Here is a 20,302-nt window from a genome sequence, read left to right on the forward strand (position 1 = left end):
GTTTGCTACCAAAAATTTGTATTTTGGGTTTGGTTAGGACGGTTTTGTCTACAACGAATCCATACTTCCTCTCCGTTAAGACAAAGCAGGGGAGAAAGTTCTAGAAAGTGGCTTTGGCGTTCCTGCTGCAGAGGCGGCGGCAGGGCGGTTCGGTCCTTTGGGAAGTCCGTCCGTCCGTCCGACACGCGGAGCTTCTCTGGGCTCACCTCGAGCAACAGTCGAGTCGCTGGGTCCGGCTTCCGGAGGCCGTTGTTGCCCCTTCGCTCCCGCCGCTGGGCCACGCAGCTCTGCGTGTGGGCGGCGTCAGCACCGTTCAGCATCCGCGGACGATGAGGATCCCCTGGGCGTTCCCCCCGCAAGTGTCCTCCACGAAATGACTCGACGCTCCAGATGCGTTTGTTTCTTCCCTGCCCTCGAGAGGGCCCGTCGGCCCCCGGGAGGCTTCTGCGTGTGGTACGAGCCCGTGGCGGCCGGCGATCCCGCGTGGCCAGGCCCCGGTTCCAGCCCCACGAGCGGGGGAGACACGGGAGAGGATGCTGCTGAGTGGCTGTGTGTGTTCCAGGAGCTGTGTTCCCGGGAGGTCAGAGACCTCAGCATGGAGCTCGCCTGTCAGAAACCCAGCGCAAACAGGAAGGGACTCCCTCGTGGCACTTGCACGTGAGCGTGGCCTCACACTCAGGCCTCCGGCAGCCTGGAGGCCTTTCTGTGGGGAGTTGGGGAGCCCCAGACCCTGGCTCTCCGTGCCGCTTAATGGGTCCCCGTGAAGCGCTTCACTCTCACTCCCACCCACCGGGTTATTTATAGTGTATTTATTAGGAGAGGGCACCCCGAGACCATTGCACACGCTGCTGGATGTTTTACATTCTCAGACAGGCCTTTGAGTGAATGTTTGGCTCAGGTCGGCTGACTGAACCTTCAAGCACGGCAGCACCAAATAATTGCACTAAGCTCATGAAAAAAATGTACGTGTTAGGGATCAAAGATTGTGGGATGAACTTGTATACCTTTTTAGAAGCTGAAATAGTGAAATATTTTATTATGAGTTATTGTAAAAAAAAGTTGGTGAATTCTATAGGCTGATGATAGTATTTTTTAAAAAAATGATCATTGAAAAGTAACTCAGACGACATTTGAGAAAGGGAACCGCGGAGACAGTGTGGTCTGTGAACACTAACTTGGGTGCAGCTATTGAGATGACGGTAAAGCTGACTACTGTAAATCTGGCATTCTGGTGTGTGTGTGTCGGTCACGTGTATCTACGTGTGTATGTCTTAACATTTTATACACATGTGCATACATAGACTGACCAAGAAGTGTATGTATGTAATACAGAAAGTATAGAGCAAAGTAATTCTACTGCAATAATAAAAATGGTTTGACATGTATTTTGTTATGAATAGTTTAACTTTCCAAAAGATATTTTGTTCTATTTTAAAGTGTAGAAGAATACACTGCTAATAAATAATAAAAGTTTTATGCAATTCACATTTCCCTGGCTTTGTTAATTTGGGCTCTGAAGTACTAAGGTACTGAAGTCTCTCTATAATTTTATATTTATTTGACCCAATCTGGTCAGTGCCTTCCACTGAGTTCCTCAAGGTCACCGTTCCCGATTTCGGCTCATCTTTCGTTGGTGTTCCAGGGAGCGGTCATTTCCTGAAATCCACCACAGTGAGCCCCAAGAAATGGTGAAATGGTGTACTTGGAATTTCAGCTGGTGTCAGTTTCTCGCTCTTTTTCTCCCTCCGTCATTTTCCTTTCTGTTAATAAAGCGCTGCTCACGGTCAGCATTTGGGGTTCTGCCTGGTCCTTTACTCTGTGACACACGGGACAGAAACCCTCTGGGGAGGAAGAAGCACGGGCGATACTTTGTATAGTGAACCGGATCTCTCTGCGTTGTGATAGCTCGGAGGGTCCTCCCTTCTCTTTCGTCCCAAACTTTTTCAGAGCACACGAGAAAGGTCGTGGGCGGCAGGACAGCTTCTCCCCGAGTCGGGAATCTGCCCATCAGCTGTCCTCGCCCACCGCACGCGACAGTTGGGCCCTGAGGTTGTCATCGGACCACACCTTCAGGAGATTTCTTGTGAATTCATGAGCCTGTCTAAAAGGGCAGAAAGTCTGTTTCAGCCGATTTAGTTCTTACCCCCCAAAAAGGTAAAGAAACCTATTAACTAGTACTCATGAATTTCTCACCTGCTGGCCATTGAGTTCCCAAGGCTTTCTCACCCACAGACGTCAGAACGCTCAGAGAGGTTCTCAAGCAACAGGTGGGTTCAGCTGTGGTTCAGACAGCGGCAGGAACATGGATTCACCGACACTGAGCTCTACACATGCATTTTCAAAATTGGTCTTCTCGAATGCTTTCCCCGGCGACCTGCCAAGTCGTGTGTTCAAGTTCCTCTGCAGACCCGTTGTTGGTCCATGAGCGGAGCGGGACTCTGGTGTTTTGGGTCCTGTGAGGGCGTGTTCTCCCCGAGGTGCCCTCGTGGGCGGAGCTCACGGTGCTGCAGTGCCCTGCAGTCTTCCTGGCTGCGCTCAGCAGAGCGAGAATCCGGTCACTGCGTGTGTCGTCTCGGAAGACGAGTTAGGGAGACTTCCCACGACAGCAAGATGTCATTTGCACCGGGAGATGACAGTCCTTTATTTACAGGTTGTAAGGAAAGTGGGAAAATCATTGTATGAAGTTACTCTGAGCCGAGTGGAAGTGATAATATATCCCCACCCAGTTGCTTCTCTGCGGATCGAGTTATGATAATCATACTGAGGAGAAAAATAGCTTTGCTAGAGAAGTTTAAACTTTTTTTTTGGTGAGTGCATGTAGGAACTTACAATGAGACCTACTTTTAATGCAGATCACATGATGTGGAGCTGGCAGCAAACGTGAGGGCACCGACCCTTTCGCTCGCCACGTCTTGCTTTGACCTGCCCGCCCCCAAAGTAGAAATGAGTCACACCCCCGCCTGGCTGCTTCTCTGGTCTGATGCAGTTGACCGGAGGCTTCTTAAGAAGCCATCTGCAAACGGGACAAGGGGGTGGCCACAGAAGGGAGACCAGCTGCAACGTTTCGCTTACGTTCAGCTTTAGATCGAGGGAAAGTGTCCAGTAGGTGTATATATATTTTTTCCCTTTTAGTTTATTTTTCAATTTTATTGTTTGGTTGCAGTTTGCATCCAACACTTTTTAAAATTAGTTTCAGCTGCACAGCACAGCAGACACACACACACACACTCGTGTAGGCGACCAGGTGATCCCTCCCTCAATCCGAGTTCCCACCGGGCCCCGTGCGTCGCTAAGGCGATATTACCGATTGTATTCTTCACGCTGTACTTGCACATCCCGTGACTCTCTGGTACCAGTTTGCACTTCTTCATCTCCCTTCACCCCCACCTCCTCCTCTTCCTCTTTTTTTTTTTTTTTTTTTTAAACAAATGTATCTTTATTATGGGATGGCTCCCTTTCCAAAGGATTTATGATGGCTTCAAAGAATGCAGCAAAAGAGGGCTTTGGGCACAAATTTTGAGGCAACTGACACTGGGACTTAAAGCCGAGGTGAAAAGGCCTCCCGGAGGAGGTTGGTTGTCCCTTCCATCCGGGCAAGCGCACGCCCAGCACACACCTCAGTCAGCTGCGGGCTCCTCGTCGGGCCGACGCTGCTCGGAGGCTGAAGAGTAATGCCCTACGTTGCCGTGAGCTCCAGGCTCCCCGCATGCCGGAGAGTAAGCTGTGCGTGCCTGAAACTTGGTGCCCTCTGCCTACCTTGCTAAGAGGGCGCACCTCACGGGTTCTTACCACAGAATCATAGCAACACAAACAGTGATCATAACGAACAAAAAGCCGGGTGCCCTCCCAGCGGAGACTACTGACAGTGAAAGGGTGCACAGCAGAGTGAGTCCCGCCTGGGGAAGGAAGAGGGGGGTGGGGGGAGGTTGGCAGGGAGCCGGGCTCAGGCTGCCCAGCGTCCTCTCCAAGGGGTCACGGAAGGGTCCCTCCTTCAGCAATGGGTGGTGACAGCTCATGTGATGTGCCGTCTACCAGTGAAGCTCATCAAACACGAGACACCCAAACTTGTTTTTTTTTAAAGCTGGTCCTAGCAGCACCCTCTCCCCAGCAGACACCGCAACCCCAGACTCCAGGAGGGGAAGCAGGTGTTGTGCCTAAGCCTTCACGTGTGCTTGGACACGGGCGCGGCACCGCTGAACCGAGTTGTCATCAGGGGCAGCTTGGTACCAGCGCGGGAGCTGTTATGGGCCAAGCTCCCAGGTGTGGGCCGCGGGCAACCTCGAGTGCAGGCCTTTCCGAGGACACCTGTCTCTGTGGCACTCTGCATCTCAGCAGCTGATTCCGTGGGGATGGAAGCCCACTTACATCATCAACGTGTGGCTTTACCTTGTGAAGTGGCCCTGGTCCCTGCCATCAGGAGACTTCTGCGGGGGGGAGGAGTCGTGAGCGGGAGACGGGAGCTCCGGGTTGCCAGGCTGCGGGTGCACCAGGGCTCCGGCTGCCGTTTTGTTTTCCACGGGCAAACTCGGAAGTGGTGCAGCTTCCCGTCCCAAACACGCCGCCTCTGGTCACAGGAGACACGTGCCACCATCGGGAGCCTCCATCCGGCCAGGCACTTTCAGGGCGAACTGGAAGAGGAAAAGGTCCCTGAGTCGTCTTTGCTTTAACAGATGACCTTGTCCTAACATTTTGTTGGTATAGGTTCCTACAGTTTTTAGGAATTGCAATTTCAAAAATACACAAGGAAAGAAGCACGGAGACATTAAAGCTAAAATGGAATGGCTGCAATAAAAATAAAGGCATTGTGGAGGTGTTAAAAAGGATACAGTTAAACTATAGGAATGAAAATAGTAAAATATATATACTGTAAATTGATGAACTGCTTAAAATAGAGTAGAAGGCAAGCCAGAAGAATAAAATAAAGCCGTGGCCAGATAGCTCAGCTGGTTAGAGCATTGTGTCCTGATACCCAAGGTCCACGGGTTCAATCCCCAGTCACGGCCCATACAAGAATCAACCAGTGAATGCATAAATGAGTGGGACAACAAATCAATGTCTCTCTCTCTCCCTTCCTCTTTCTAAAATCAATTTATAAAGAGAATAAAATACAATGAAATAATACCATTTATGAATGGAAGCGTTCAAACAATGAGTTAGAATAATCTAAAATAAATTGAGAGCAAATAAAACTAAAAAAATCAAGACGTTTCAAACAGTCAAGAAAGCAACAGGGCTGCCTGTGCAGTGAGGGTCCCAGAGGTCACGGCCCCTTCAGCTGGACCCCGAGGTCGCGCTGCCCCGGACGGGCTCCCAGACAGAACGTTCTCAGGAACAGACCCGTGAGCCAGACATTTCAGCAGCTCGAGTTACCTCTGATTTGCAGCCTGGTGTCTGCAGACCTCGGGGGAATGTTAGGAATACTTTTTTTTCCTTTTGAGTGATTACTGTAAGCCAGACAATGTGCCCAGTACCATGCATCCACGAGGAAAACCTATTCGGTACCTCACTACCTGGCCCTGCGAAGTTTTAGGGGGAAGGAGCAGATGTGGGGAGAAGTGCGTTGGTTTGCCCAAGGTCAAACAGCTAGCAAGTGGGACAGCCTGGGTTTAAACACCCGGACGGTCAAGGCCACAGCCCATTCCCTAGTGTTTCTGCTGTATGTCACAGAGCCTAGCAGCGTCCGTCATGCGGCCTGGCGGCTGTGAGGGACACCCCGCAGGACAAAGTGCCAAGAGCACCTCAAGCAGGACACACTGAGCACTTTATTTAAAATTTGGGTTTTTTTTTTCCTATTACCAATGAGTCCCCTGATACCCGTTTCCCCCCGTAATCATCACCCAAGGACATGTTTGTTGATTTTTTTTTGAGAGAGAGAGGAAGGGGCAGAGAGAAAAACATCCCTGTGAGGGAGAAACATCAACCAGTGGCCTCTTCTGTACACACCCGGACCAGGGATCTCACCCGCAACCTGGGCATGTTCCCTGCCTGGGGATCGAACCTGTAACCTTTTGTGTGGAACAACACTCTGACTGACCGAGCCACCTGGCCAGGGTGGTGCTCAGCATTTTAAAGCTTGGGGTTGAAGTGCACACGTTGGTGGGCCTAGAAAAAAATGCAGTTAAAACATTTTATTGCTTTGAAAATAGAGCATGTTTCAAGGCCGGGAATCTTAGAGACACACGCCTATACATTAATAATCTCCTGCTCTTCTCGGCTAGTGTGTAACATCTTTAAAAAGCCAAGAATGAAGCCCTGGCCAGCGTAGCTCAGTGGATTGAGTGCGGGCTATGAACCAAAGTGTTGCAGGTTCGATTCCCAGTCAGGGTACATGCCTGGGTTGCAGGCCATGGCCCCCAGCAACCGCACATTGATGTTTCTTTCTCTCTCTTTCTCCTTCCCTTCCCTCTCTAAAAATAAATAAAACCCTTAAAAAATTTTAAAAAGCCAAGAATGCACACATTGAGACCTGATGGGAAAAAATTAAATTCTTGAAATTAAAAGAAAAATGGTTATAATGCGATGTTGAAAAGACGTGTTGGCCAGAGGGCGGAGAGTTCAGGTTTGAAGTTTCCGCAGCAACCCCCCTGCAGCCCTCCCTCCGGTAAAGGCTTCTCCCCCTGTGCTCACTCGACGATGCGCCACATCTCAGAAGCGGGCCATTTGAGGCCGTTTCAATATCCATTCCAGCCTCATCCTAATAATGGACCCTGAGCGATTCTCCCCCAAATGTCACCATCCTCCGGGTTGCACTGGGCTCAGATTCTGGGCAGGGAGAGACCTGACTTAGCGTTAGAATCCGATTTCATCAAGCGTTTTACTTAAAGCACATCCTGTCACGAGTCCATATTCTGTTTTTCTTTTTAAGGGAATCAAATTCTTACAGAAATCAGAGCTGTCGAGCTCGAAAGGCCCGCATCCTCCTCCCCCTCGGATCTGCTCACCTGAAGGAGCTGTGGTAACAGATTGGACTTGCCGGTTCTTCTTGTCTGAAGCCCGTCCTGTGCTTAAAGACAGACTCTGTCTGCGCATCCCCAGGGCCGGTGTCCCCTTGTTCCTGTGCAGCGGTCCTCCCCGTGCGCCAGGGGCTGGGCCGGCCGGGCAGAAGCATCTCGTGAGGCGCCCACGAGGCCTTCTTTTCACGCCTTTGCTGGGCTGCCCGCAGTCAATCCTTCTAGCGCTCAGCTGGCCTCCCACCTTTTCGGGGAGCCTCTCTCGGCTTTTCGGTTTGGTGGAGCGTCACCCTTTCTCCTTCGCTGAGCTTCGACTTCCTCATGTGAGGTTGCACGCCTTCTATGCCGGATCCCCGAGTCCCCAACACCAGCACAGGCCGGGCCCTTTGATTTCTCTCCACTTGTATTATTTTTTATATTCCTCTGAGTATTTCAGAAACTAAGTGCTGCACAGGTTTCAGTTGCGCGGGAAGACCCTGAGCCATCGGGTCTGGAGTCTGATGGAGGGCTCCCTGGGGCCCGCACAGGGCTGGAAGGGAGCTCCGAAGCAGCCGTATCAGAAAGGGGTGAGGTTCGCCGGCGGGCTGCTCGCGGGGTCCCTGCCTGTCTGCAGGAGTGGGCATGCCGAGAAAGGGATCGAAATAACTCCTACTGACCCATGGAGGTTGCAAGGTTGATGGATTGATAGTCATTCATTCGACAGAGTGCAAGGAGCTGCTGAGGAGCTCCAGACAGGAAGTTAGAACCGTCAAGTTCACAGCCTTCCGAGGAACACGGACACGGTGACCGTCCAGCCCGGTGCCAAGCTTTTCCTGGACAGCGCGGAGGGCCTCAGGAGAGAGCCCGGAGGAGCTGGGGGGCAGACGGCGGCCGGAGGAGGGTCTCGGAGGAACAGGTGTTTGTGGGAGAGGCGGGTTGGAAGGCGGCACGAGGTGCGGGGGGTGCCGGAACCCTGAGCTCATCAAAGAGCTGACCGTGCTCACCTGGCCAGGAACGGGAAGAACCAGCCTTCAGACCCGTGGGGCCGTGGGTGATCCCCACCCCGGCGGGACCCGCACTCGCCACACGTCAAGGAGGCCCCTCGAGGAAGCGAGCATGATCATTTTCTGAGCACGCGTGGCTTTGCTTGGAGGGGGTTCCTACCAGAGTGTGGCTCCGGGTCGTCTTGTTTCCGAGTTGATTTAATTTAGTCCTGAAAATCACACAGTTTCGTAGATTTTCCCTCTCATTTTGTTTGGGGTCCTGTCAGCTCTGCTTAACTCTAATTAAAGACAAGTGCCCAAAGGTGTGTGATGTTTTCTCTCCATCAGCGATATGTGGACACTCACACACTCACACACTCACAGAGCTCTCTAGACTAATTTGATCTCATCATTTAAACGACTAAAAATAATTCCTGACTGCTTAAAATCACGAAACGATCTCTATCAAGTTCCTATCCCTATTAGACAGAAAAAAATGTTAAAGCAGATTGAAAAAAAAAATGGTATTAAACCTCTTACTGGAAGAAAGGTCCCTTCTGGGCAGAGATCACGCCAAGGCAATTTTAGCCCAAATTGCTTTTCCTGGAAAAGCTGAAAATGCAGTTCAGAAAAGACAGGCCTTGGCAACAGCACAAACTGGCGCTCAGAAGCCAGCAGGCCACTCCACACACCCCCCTGCTGTGAGTCTCTGGTCCTGGGGTAGAAAGGCCCTCCGCGGGGGCTGGTTAAATGCAGGTTCCTGGGCCCCCACAGCAGCCCCGGCCCAGACCCAGGTGGTTGTCTTGCAGGAAGGGGATCGGAGATCACAGTTCAATAAATGCTGGAAAGACAAACGTAGAGGCTTGTCATGTAACAGGGCCAGAATGAGGAAGGGTGTGCATTACGTTACTTTGTTATGAAGTGGGTGTTAGGGGCCACCGGTGCCCATGTTATGGGACACCCTAGCCCGAGGCACAGGCCCGTCACTATGGGTGCGATTTTGGGTAAGTCGTTGACTGCCTTTGGGTTTCGGTGTTCTTTTCTGCAAAACGAGAAGCCTGGATGACACCCCCAGCTCCCAGCTGAGAGCCACCATCATGACACCCTCCCCGACGGGCATCACCTAGTGGGCCGCTGTCGCTGGGGTGGCGGGGTGGCCGGGTGGCCGGGTGGCGGGGAGGCCAGGCACTCTGCAGCGCGCTGGGGCAGGAGCAGAGCCTTGGGCCATCGCTCCCGCCGCAGCTCACGAACGCCAGGTAAAGGGCTTGGGACAGAACAGACCTCAGGTCATGTCCAGCTTCCTGCTCCTCTCCAGTCTCATCATTTCTAAAAGCCCTTCGGACGGGAAGTGCTCTCACAGCCTTGAATTGCTCCTAAACTAGGTTCTAACATGAGACAGAGCTGGTGGTGTCCTCTGGAAAGCTCTCCTACAGTCTAAGCAGGTGCACGCCCAGGTGCAGCTCGGTTGTGTTACCCCTAGTTCTGAGGATCTAGGGCTGCATCTGACTGGGGGGGCGTCGCCGACACCCCCAGGCCGTGCTCAGGCCGTCTGCTCACTGGCAGCCGGGCTGCAGGAGACAGCGGGGGGCAAGGGGGTGAGTGATTAACCAGACCCTGCCGCCAATGCCCTTCGGCCTCCCTCCGCGTGGGAGGCAGTTGCTAACCCCGTATTTCGGTGGGTTATGAAACCGTGTACCAGTAAAGTCCACATGGGACCTTGTGAGGGTGGGCGAGGGGACTGAATCCAGTGGGGTTGTTAACAAAAGCTCCGTTTAACAATAATTTGGTGTCACGCAGCATGAAGATGTGGTTACATGAAGCTTTTAGAGCATGTTATCAATCCATTTTTTAAAAGTTTTTAAAAATTACTTATTTTTAGAGAGAGGGGAAGAGAGGGAGAAAGAGAGGGAGAGAAACATCAATGTGTGGTTGCCTCTCATGTGCCCCCTACTAGGGGCCAGACCTGCAACCCAGGCGTGTGCCCTGACTGGGAATCAAACCCGGGATGGTTTGCTTTGCAGTCTGGCGCTCAATCTATTGAACCACACACCAGCCAGGGCTATTAATTTATTTTGAATCCTCACCCAAAGATATGGTTGTTGATTTTTTGTTAGAGAGGGAGAGAGAGGGGAAGAGAGAGAGAGAGAGAGAGAGAGAGACATCGATTGGTTGCCTCCCCTATGTGCCCTAAGGAGGGGTCAAACCCAGGACCTAGGGATGTGCCCTGACCGGGCAGAGAGCCCACAACCTTATGTGTGCGGGATGATGCTCCAGCCAACTGAGCCACTGGGTCGGGGCTTAGAGCATGTTCCAAAATTCGGTAATAGGGCTTTGTGGGATGACGCTGACCCTGGCTGGTCCTCTCCAGAATTTACCATGTGCCAGGCACTCAATGCAAAGGGGGGAGCCTTGCCCTGGACCCGCTTACCACGGGGGGAGGAAAATCCCCACGCGGAAGGTTGGCGGTGGCAGGGAGACCCTCCCGTGTTCTGAGGACACGCACACGGACAGCCCATCCTGGGGGTCAAGAGAGCCTCCAAGCGGGAGGCGGTGTCCGAGCCCAGACCTGGCTGGGCAGCGTGGGGGTGGGTAGCACTTGGCTGGGCAACATGGGGGGGCGGGTCACAGGGGGCAGCCGAGGGCCTGGCATGCACTGGCCCACCCCCACGGAGGTGCCTGGGTGGGAGGGGGAGGGAAGACGGCGCACCAGCCAGGACGGCAGGTCCCCGGAGCGCCTGGACCGGACATGGAGGAGCGCGGCGGGTGGACAGGTGGGGATGGGGTACGACGTGGCAACGGAGAAACAGCGTCAGCCCTGAGGCCCAGGACGGCAGCCTGTAGAGGTGGGGGCGCACAAACCCCAGCACGTGCGGGAGCCGCCCGGAGGGCTCGTGAAACCGCGGGGCTCTGGGCCCATCGCCAGGAACTCTGACTCAGTGGGTCCCAGTCGTTTCTATGGAGCTTCCCAGCGACCCTGGGTCCCTGAGTGGGAACTTCGTATCCAACAAGATGACAATGGCCCGTCACAGCTCAGAACCCGGGTGTCCGGATACCGACCCAGCAGGGTTTCCGTGATGCCACCTTACCTCAGTCCACATTGAGCTCAATCGTCAAATGAAGGATTTTCCCGGTGGAAAATGGCTTCCTGGGGGGATGACTTTTATGCAGCACTTCCCACTTGGAATGGTTCTCCGCATGCTCGCGCCAGAGCCGGCACCAGACCTCGAACCTGGGGACCACCGGGGGAGCGGCCCTGAGGTGGTCATGCTGTGCACGCACCTCAGTCCCGGGCTCCTGGCTTCCCCGACTCCTCCCCTTTCTCACCTCTCGACCCTCCTCCCGCCTTCCAACCATCTCCCGGCCGGGCCAAAACACCAGCCAGACTCTGAAAGGAGCTGGGTGATGAGAAAAATAAAAAAATAAAAATTGATTTCAACTGAGACTCGAAGATTTTCTGTGGATAATTACCCACGTCCCACTATACCAAAGGAAAACAAATCAATTTCAATTAGGATACAAAGAACTTCTCTCCGAGAATGTGGGCCGGAGGGGCCGGCCCCGGTCCTGGGAGTGTATTGTGCCTAAGAAGAATCTTGATCGCAGAGTGCACCACCCTGGGATGAAACACTGGGGGACACTGAATTTTATTCTAGCAACCACGGGGCGGGGGCAGGGCGGGGAAACAAAGACGAAGGAAGCAGGGTGAAAAATAAGGTGGTTAAGAGAGAGAGAGAGAGAGAGGGAGAGGGAGGAGGCAGAGAAACTTGTTAATTACAGGGCCGGGAGAGCAAGATATTTCTCTTCCTTTCACAAGGTAGAAGCTGTTGAATAATTCATGCCGTGTGGGGAGGCTGCCTTTCCCTGGGTGACGGAGAACTCGGCAGGAGAGAGCTTCGAGTGGGTTCGCCCTGTCAGCCGCCCCTCTCGCTCGCTCCTGAGCACGGGGTGGGTGCTCCTCTCCCGAGCTCAGCCTCTGCGCTGCAGAGGAGCATCCTGGCCGCCGGCTGCCTCCTGCCCACGAGCCGGGCTCGCAGCCCGCTGGGGCTCCCAGCCAGCCGCCTGCAGGCGGAAGAGGCTCCCTGCGGCTGGCGGCTGGTGTCTGCCCGGGACCATGTGCCTGCAAGCTGCTTGGGAGACTCGGGCACTTGCTCTTGGCACGGATCCCCGCTGAGCGTGTCCTGCTGATTTCGGGACCACAGATGCTGCTGCTGAGGAGGAGTTTCCTGGCGTCCCTCCCTCTGCCACCGCCAGCTGAGGACCAGCCCAAAAGTAAGGTACCCCCAGCTCCTTTCCCCTGGCATTTTCCCAGCTGAGCTACTTCTGCTTCCTCCTGGAAAGTAGGGGCTGCACCTGGCAGTGTTCCCCAGCATGCATGTGAGTGTGAAGAGTGTGAGTGTGCGAGTGTGCAAGAGTGTGGACTTGTGGGGCAGAGGGAGGCTGTTTGTTCTCGGCATTGCTCTGTCCCAGAGCTCCGCTGGTGCCTGCCGAGTGCAGAGGCCGGTCCCTGGGGCGGGAGACACTCCCCAGGCACATACCTGTCATCTGCCACCCCCGTCTCCTCCAGGCTGCCTCTCGCCCTCCCTGAGCCCATGTTCCTGCTCCAGCCTTTTGTGTCGCTGGCAGAAGGCTGAAGGGTGTCTTTGCCCTCCCCGCAGGCGGGAGTTGGCATGGGCCGCGCCGCCGGGACCCCGTGCTAGCCCGTGAGGTGTGAAGCGCTGGCCAGGATGACCAACTCCTCCTCTGAGTCTGCGTCCTCCACGGCCGGGGGGTCGCTGCTGCTGCTCTGCGAGGAAGAGGGGTCGTGGGCCGGCCGGCGCATCCCGGTGTCCCTCCTGTACTCGGGCCTGGCCATCGGGGGCACGCTGGCCAACGGCATGGTCATCTACCTCGTGTCGTCCTTCCGCAAGCTGCAGACCACCAGCAACGCCTTCATCGTCAACGGGTGCGCCGCCGACCTCAGCGTCTGCGCCCTCTGGATGCCGCAGGAGGCGGTGCTGGGGCTGCTGCCAGCCAGCGCGGCCGGGCCCCCGGGGAGCTGGGACGGAGCAGGGGGCAGCTACCGCCTGCTGCGGGGCGCGCTGCTGGGCCTGGGCCTCACCGTGTCCCTGCTGTCTCACTGCCTCGTGGCGCTGAACCGCTACCTGCTCATCACCCGGGCGCCCGCCACCTACCAGGCGCTGTACCAGCGGCGCCACACGGCGGGCATGCTGGCGCTGTCCTGGGCGCTGGCGCTGGGCCTCGTGCTGGCGCTGCCGCCCTGGGCGCCGCGCCCCGGCCCCGCGGCCAAGGGCGTGCACTACCCCGCGCTGCTGGCGGCCGCGGCGCTGCTGGCGCAGACCGCGCTGCTGCTGCACTGCTACCTGGGCATCGTGCGCCGCGTGCGCGTCAGCGTCAAGCGGGTCAGCGTGCTCAACTTCCACCTGCTGCACCAGCTGCCCGGCTGCGCGGCCGCCGCCGCTGCGCTCCCCGCCGCCCCGCGCGCGCCCGGCCCCGGCGCCCCCGCGCTCCCCGCGCTCTCCGCGCCCGCGCCGCCCCTGCCGGCTCCGCTGCAGCCCCGCCGCGCGCAACGACGGCTCAGCGGCCTGTCGGTGCTGCTGCTGTGCTGCGTCTTCCTGCTGGCCACGCAGCCGCTCGTGTGGGTCAGCCTGGCCAGCGGCCTCGCGCTGCCCGTGCCCTGGGGCGTGCAGGCGGCCAGCTGGCTCCTGTGCTGCGCGCTGTCTGCGCTCAACCCGCTGCTCTACACCTGGAGGAACGAGGAGTTCCGCCGCTCCGTGCGCTCCGTCCTGCCCGGCGTGGGTGAGGGGCCCGCTGTGCCCGCCGTGGCCCAGGCGCCGCTGGGCTCCCGCGGCGCCGCGGGCCAGCAGTGGTGACCCGGGGAGGCGGCGAGTCCCGGCTCCCAGCGTCCTGGCTCCCCCTTCGCCTCCCGCCCTCCGAAAGGGTCCTCTGACCCGAGGCTCCTGCGTGAAGCCCAGAAGACTGGTGCGAAGGTCTCTCCTTCCACCCTCGGGGGGGACACGCGAACCGAGGTCTCTCCCTGAAGGGGGTCCCGCAGTCATTTTGGGCGGCCCCCTGATTTTATTCCGTGTTTCTGTGGTTTAGAGACTTCCCAGCGTCAAAACACCAGAGAGAGAGAGAGAGAGAGAGAGACTTGGAGAACTTGCAAAATGACATTTAAAAATAAAAACACAGTTAATGTATTTCAACAGTTTCGGAAAAGAGCTGGGATAACACGTTACCCTTTCACCTTCGTCGTCTTAAGAAACGTGCGGAGCGCCCTGAAGCAGCGTGAGCCGCAGGGGGCGCTGCCGATACAGGAACGCACGTTTCACACGACCCTCAGAAAGCGCCCGTCCTGGAGGGCTCACCTGGGGAAGGAAGCGGCAGGTGCGCACCCCGGGATGACTGGCTGTGAAGACCTCAAGCCCTTTATTCTTAAAAGGGTTTTTTTATGTAAAGCAAAATCCTTCCCGAATGAGATAGAATCTTAGCCAGTGAGAAAAAACAACAACCCAGATGGATTGCTGTATAGTCCGTTCTGCACTTTGTTTTTTTAAAAGATTTATTTATTTATTTATTTTTAGAGAGGGAAGGGAGGGAGATAGAGAGAGAGAGGGAGAGAGAAACATCAATGTGCGGTTGCTGGGGGTCATGGCCTGCAACCCAGGCATGTACCCTGACTGGGAATCGAACCTGCAACACTTTGGTTCGCAGCCTGCGCTCAGTCCACTGAGCTACACCAGCCAGGGCCCTTTCTGCACTTCTAAGTGGCGTTGAGTGTTAGAGGGAGACGTTCCCATCGTGCCCATCGATGCTCTGCGCCAGCGATGGGATTCTGAGGATGCCGGTGGCTTCCCTGTTTCGGGTGCCAGGCTCCCGTCTTCCGTAGCATGCACACTTGTGGCGACCCCCTCGCTCTGCAACCCACTGACTCGCCTGAGGGGTGTGACTGCAGCTTTGAACTCTGTGCCATCGCGGCTGCGAAGGAGAGTGAGTTCTTCTGTTTTTCTCTTTACCATTAAAAACATCCCCATGCACACAATCTATCACACCCTAATGATTCCGTGACTGCGTAGCTACTACCAGCTGCTGTTGCATGCTCCTGGATGCTAGAACTTATTGGGCATGTGGTCCACTAAAGCAATACTCATGACACAAGGACACTTTCCTTCTTCCGGATGCCAGGAGAGGCAGCCTTCGGTTGTTTGAAAAGGGACACAGGGACACCTCCGGCTCCCCCGAGTCCTTCTCCTCTTGACCCAGTTTATGAGAAAATGCGCAGCTGGGACGTTATCTTGCCAATGGAACCGGTCCAGGTGGATCAATAGTATGGTTTGCAAGGCTACCTGTGCTCTCTCAGGGTCTGGGTAAGCCACCCATTAGAAGGCAGCACTGTTTCTTGTGCAGTTCGTATGTATTGCCGTGACATTAACACTGAGATCGTGTCTGTTCGAGCAAGTGTAACAAACTCAGTTATAAGCAACGGGCAGTTTAAATGGGAGTGCATTGTACAGTGTCTGCTTTGAGGCTTGCCATTTTCCTGTCTGGTTTACTAAGTTTATGTAGAAATGTGGGAAATGCACAATTGTGTAAAATCACTTTATCACGTGGAAGTGGGAAGAGATTTGCAATCAACATGTGTCAGCAACCTGACCCGGCCGATCAGCCTCAGTGGCCTGGGTGACTGGCTGCTTTGTCCCTCTCCTGGACATGGGGAGCTGGGAGCCCGAGACACTCGTGCGTTTGAGTAACTGTGGGAGCGGCAGGACACTTGGACGGGTCTGTGCTAAAGCAAAGCCAAACGGGTATGTTCACCACCACCAACAGGGGGTGGGCAGCCGTGTTACCGACCCCTCCCCTCAGTGCATGCACCTTCCTGTCCCACCAAGGTCTCATCCGTTCCCGTTTCCCTGGATTCAGATCATTAAAGTGGAAACAACCGTTCCTCCGAGTTTTCTTCTGTCTCTGGTCTCGCATCCCTCCTTGTCACCGTGACAGGGGACGCCGTGTTCCGAAGCACCGGTGGGGAAAGCACGGTTTTTTTTTTTTTGTTCTGGCTTTCTTTAATTTTATTGTTGGTTTCTAAAATTATCCCCACTTACATAATGATGAAAGAGGGTGCGTATCCCAGCGTTGCAAAGACATAGGTATGATTTCCACTCGGGGAACAGGTTGCAGTGACTGCAGAGCGGAGGGTCTTCCTCTTGGGGAGGCTGGGGACCCTTTGCCACGGTGGAGGCAGGCTCCCGGGCACGGAGAATAGACTGACAGCTGGCCGGGTGGGGGTGGGGCGGGGCTGGGTGAGACGGGCGAAGGGATTAGACAACGGATGCAAAGAAAACAGACACAGAACAGAACTGCGGTTACCGCAGGGAAGTGGGGGGGGGGGGGGAGGAGGGAGACGACCTCCGGGGGTGAGCACACCACACAATACACGGTGCTGTCTCAGAGAACCGCTCCCCCAAAGCCCGTATAATGTTACTAACCAATGTCACCCCAATAAATTCAGTTTTTTTTTTTAAAAAGCTCTTCTTTGAGTTAGGCCTTTCTCCTCGTTTCTTCTCACTGTGGATGCTGCAAACAGTTTCTCCCGAGGTTTCCACCAACTCTTCCCACACCTGGAAACTCAGCTGTTCATGCGCATCTGCACAGTTTCTCGCCAACACCGGGAACCGTCTCCGGCCGGCTCAGGCCCACGGGGGGACCCACTTCAGGTTCTGATTCCCGGTGATGAACGCCGCGGGACCGGCTCGCTTGTAACCTCCAAGCGGGGAGGATGTGCCTGAAAGCGCCGGTCCAGGGCGCTGGCCGGGGGAGCCGGAGTTCCCGCATTTACTAATTACATTAATGGAGACTGTGCTCGGATTCAGGTGAAACCCCATTGTTGTCTGCTCAGGAACACAAAGGCCTGATGGCTGTCGTGGGCTGCCCTTTTCTGCTTGTCGGGGTGCCCTTGCACTTCAGTGGCTGAGTTCCCGGGTGTGAGGGCACTACTCTTGGCGTTCCCTTCCTTCCCAAGTGAAGCAGGCACCGAAGCAAGGCTTCGGTTCCCCACAGAGGTGTCCACACGTGGTTTCTGCTTCAAACACGGAGGGGAGATTTCCAAGGTCAGACACGTTTCCCCCTGTCATGGAGCGAGGAGGAAAGCCTCCTCCACTGGAGGTGTTGTGTCTTCAGGCGTGTCCTGGGGGGCTGGGGGGAGCTGAGGCTGGGACTCAGGTTAACTCTGGGGCAGTGAGAGCCCTTGGAGAGCTCTGCTCTGTCCCCGAGTTCAGTGCAGCCCTGTTCTGCTGACAGCCGCAGGCATCCTCATGGTTTCAGGGCGGCCCGGCCCGAGTGCCTTCTCCCAGGGGCTCCGGGGCTCACGGCCCCTCCCCTGTCCTGTGAGCTGAGCGGACCAGGCACCAGGGACCCGATCTACATCCAAGAACACCGAGAAACACTGTAGGCGGCCCTTACTTTCGGACATTTAAAAGTATCTGTGGGCTGAGAGGCAAGAGTGGGGCCCCAGACGGAGGTCCCGGTCGTCAGGAACAAGGGGGGGCTGTTTCTTTCCACGTCTCCTCTCCCATTCAGTACTTCCAGGGGCTCCACACTGGCGCATGTGCAGCCCCGGGCCCAGGTCCAAGCTCTGCCCACAGCCGCCATCCAGCAGCCCCTCTGTCCACCGTGACCATCCAGCAGGACGCCCGCAGGGCTCAGAGCGCGCCCAGAGGGGCCGGAGCCGCGGGGCAAGGATTTCTGGGCTCCCTGTACCAGTGCCTGTTGAGGGGGCAGGCTCCAGACAGGCACCGGTCCTTGGCACCCCCTCCCCATCCTGGGGGGGATGGTCATGGCCAGGGGCGGGCAGGCGCGGGCCCATCATCTTAAGGATGAGGCCCAGGTTGGAATGGTAGTTTCTGGAATCTAAGGGTGATACTGCTTGATTGACGCAGGCCCCTCACGGGCACCCTCTCCTAGCTCCTCCCACCAGCCTGCGCACCTTCCCTAATCAAGTTGGGCCTGATGCACTGCAGGTGAGGCCGAAGAGTGGGGGGTGGGGGAAGGGTGCAGGTGAGACCAGGTGGGTCAGTTGTGGAAGGGGATGATGGGAACGTGGGGCACACTGCAGTTTTCTTCACTTGTGGGTATTTTTGAATTTTTTTCATAATGAAATGTTTAAAAGAGTGAAGCCAGAACTTGGCGGGGGCGGGGGCGTGGAGAAAGAAAGAAGAAAAGAAGGAAGACAAAAAGCAAAGAAAGAAAAGGAACCGGCCGGCCTAAGGCCAGGCAGCCATGCAGTGCAGGAGCTGGAGTCGAAACCTTCCGCCTGACCCCGAAGCGGAAGGTGGCTAGGACTGTGCCGGCGGAGGGAACCCGGACCTTCACAGCCGGGTGTGGACTCCCCTCCATGCCGGGACCGCCCCCGACCTCCCCGTCTGTCTCCTCTGCGCCCTCCGCCATCCGCCACCCTTCCTTACGTCCCCGCGGGTCTGTGCGCGCTGCCTCCTCCACACGGCCCCTGCGGGGCGCCTGGGCCCTGGCTGGTGCGGGCACCTCCCGGCAGCGTCCCCCGGTCTCCCAGCTTTCCCAGCCCCCAGCCAGCTCCCCACCCCCACCCCCAAGGCCGCCTGAGCTTCTGCCTGTTTGTTCATGAGAGGCCCCGCCCACGGCCAGTGGGTTCTTACCACCCATTCCCTTCCTCTCCCCGCCTTAGGTGTGTGTGTGTGTGTGTCATCTTCGAAAGGAGACGGGAAAGGTTGCTGGCTTATTTTTTCCTCCTCTGATTATTTTTTTAAAGGGTGCTGTCTTCATCTTCCAGTAGCCAGTTACCTGAAATACCCTAGATACGTCACCTCCGTTGACAGGTGAAGACAGTCCTGTCGAGAGCAGACAGACAGACGTGGGCCTCTCCCTTGCGCGCTTATTCTCCTCGTGATGAAACAGACCCCCACGTAAATCCCACCTCACGCCCCAGGACAATCAGGTGTGGGGTTCTGAGCCAGGTGTCCAAGTCACACAGGCTGCCGGGGCTACTAGGATTTGGGGACATTTATATTCCTGTCATCCAAGCTCCGGTCACACTGACAAAGACAACAATTAGAAGTTTCAGTCCTAATTCCTATCGTTACCCTCCAGGTCCCATGACGGAGCCTGTGCACTGGTTTCTCAGGGCCTGGCTCGGAAAAGCCGAGTCTCCAGTTTGTAAAAGTCCCCGTGTGACTGCCACCTGACTGCCACGCAGTGTCGTCTGGGGCCTTGCCGGTTCCTCCAGGGACAGGCCTGGGACCAGGCAGTCCAGCTCCCTGCTATTTTTATTAGACAGAACACTTAATTTTTAATTTTCCTCGGTATACGTTAGGCACATGCCCCTTTTTCTATTCTTAGGCAGCAGGAAGGATGCAGCAGCCTGGGTGTGTGCGGTGAGGCATTATCCGCCCTGTGCCTCTCGCCCATGGGAGCCCCTCCGAGGCGTCGGCCTGGCTGCATTGCTCCATGGCTACAAAAATGCGCCCTAATAGAAGTTTTCTTTCTTACAGAGAAAGTTAACTTTTGCCGTCTGGGGATGAATGTCTGTTTTCATAGAAAATGTGTAACATCCAGAAACATAGAAGAGATGGTCCCGTCCATGGTTTTATCCCTAAGATTTCCATGCTTACCTTTTTACTATCCTAATCCACTTTTATCTCTTTTTCTATGTATACTTTCCACATTTTCCTACCTAATTACTCACAATTATAGCCAGGAAGTAGTGACATATTGTGTGTGTGTGCGTGTGCGTGTGTGTGTGTGTGTGTGCACTCACCCGTATTTAGAGCGTGTACGCAGGAGGAAGGTGTTATACAGAGAGACCCAGTGACAGGCAGTGTTCACCCTCAGCGCTGCAGGGCGTGCCTGCCTCCAGGGAGCAGACCGCCTAGCTGGGAATGGCTTCAACAGTGAGGGCGTTTGACCGTCACGCCACTGACATGTCTGCAGGCGGGTGCTCCCAGAATCTGCCCAGCAGCACCACGGGGTCATCAAGGCCCCTCCTTTGCCCCCTTGATGCCACCAGCCTCAACGTTGTTGCTTCATGGACCCGAGAGGACTGCTGTGACTCCGAATGACACTGTCACGTGACAGCACCCAAAAGAGAGGGGAGGGAGAAGCCGCTCTCTGCTTGTCTCTCTCTTTTTTTTTTATACGAGAGGAGACTCTAGGAAGCACCTCCTTGTCCATTAGGTGCAGTGTCATCCACCCGACACATGACACCTTACCTGACTGTCGCAGCAGCTCTGCAAGGCAGGTGTCATGATTCCTGTTGGAAATGCCCATTCTGGGACAGGTGCCCTTGCCCGAGCTCACACAGCTGGCGAGGGGATGAGCTGACCTTTGAGGTCAAGGGTGGCTGACCCCAAGTCCCAGGCTTGCAAA

General features: G+C 55.6%; 1 protein-coding gene across 1 annotated transcript; it reads left to right on the forward strand.

Moving 5' to 3' along the window:
• The first annotated feature begins 11,539 nt into the window (after positions 1-11,539).
• GPR88 (G protein-coupled receptor 88) lies at positions 11,540-14,409 on the forward strand. Its single transcript, XM_028503187.2, has 2 exons — positions 11,540-12,181; positions 12,568-14,409. The coding sequence occupies exon 2, from the start codon at positions 12,637-12,639 to the stop codon at positions 13,780-13,782; it is 1,146 nt and encodes a 381-aa protein (XP_028358988.1). The 5' UTR covers positions 11,540-12,181; positions 12,568-12,636; the 3' UTR covers positions 13,783-14,409.
• The last annotated feature ends 5,893 nt before the right edge of the window (positions 14,410-20,302 follow it).

Source organism: Phyllostomus discolor, chromosome 14 (genome assembly GCF_004126475.2).
Source record: "Phyllostomus discolor isolate MPI-MPIP mPhyDis1 chromosome 14, mPhyDis1.pri.v3, whole genome shotgun sequence".
Taxonomy (NCBI): domain Eukaryota; kingdom Metazoa; phylum Chordata; class Mammalia; order Chiroptera; family Phyllostomidae; genus Phyllostomus; species Phyllostomus discolor.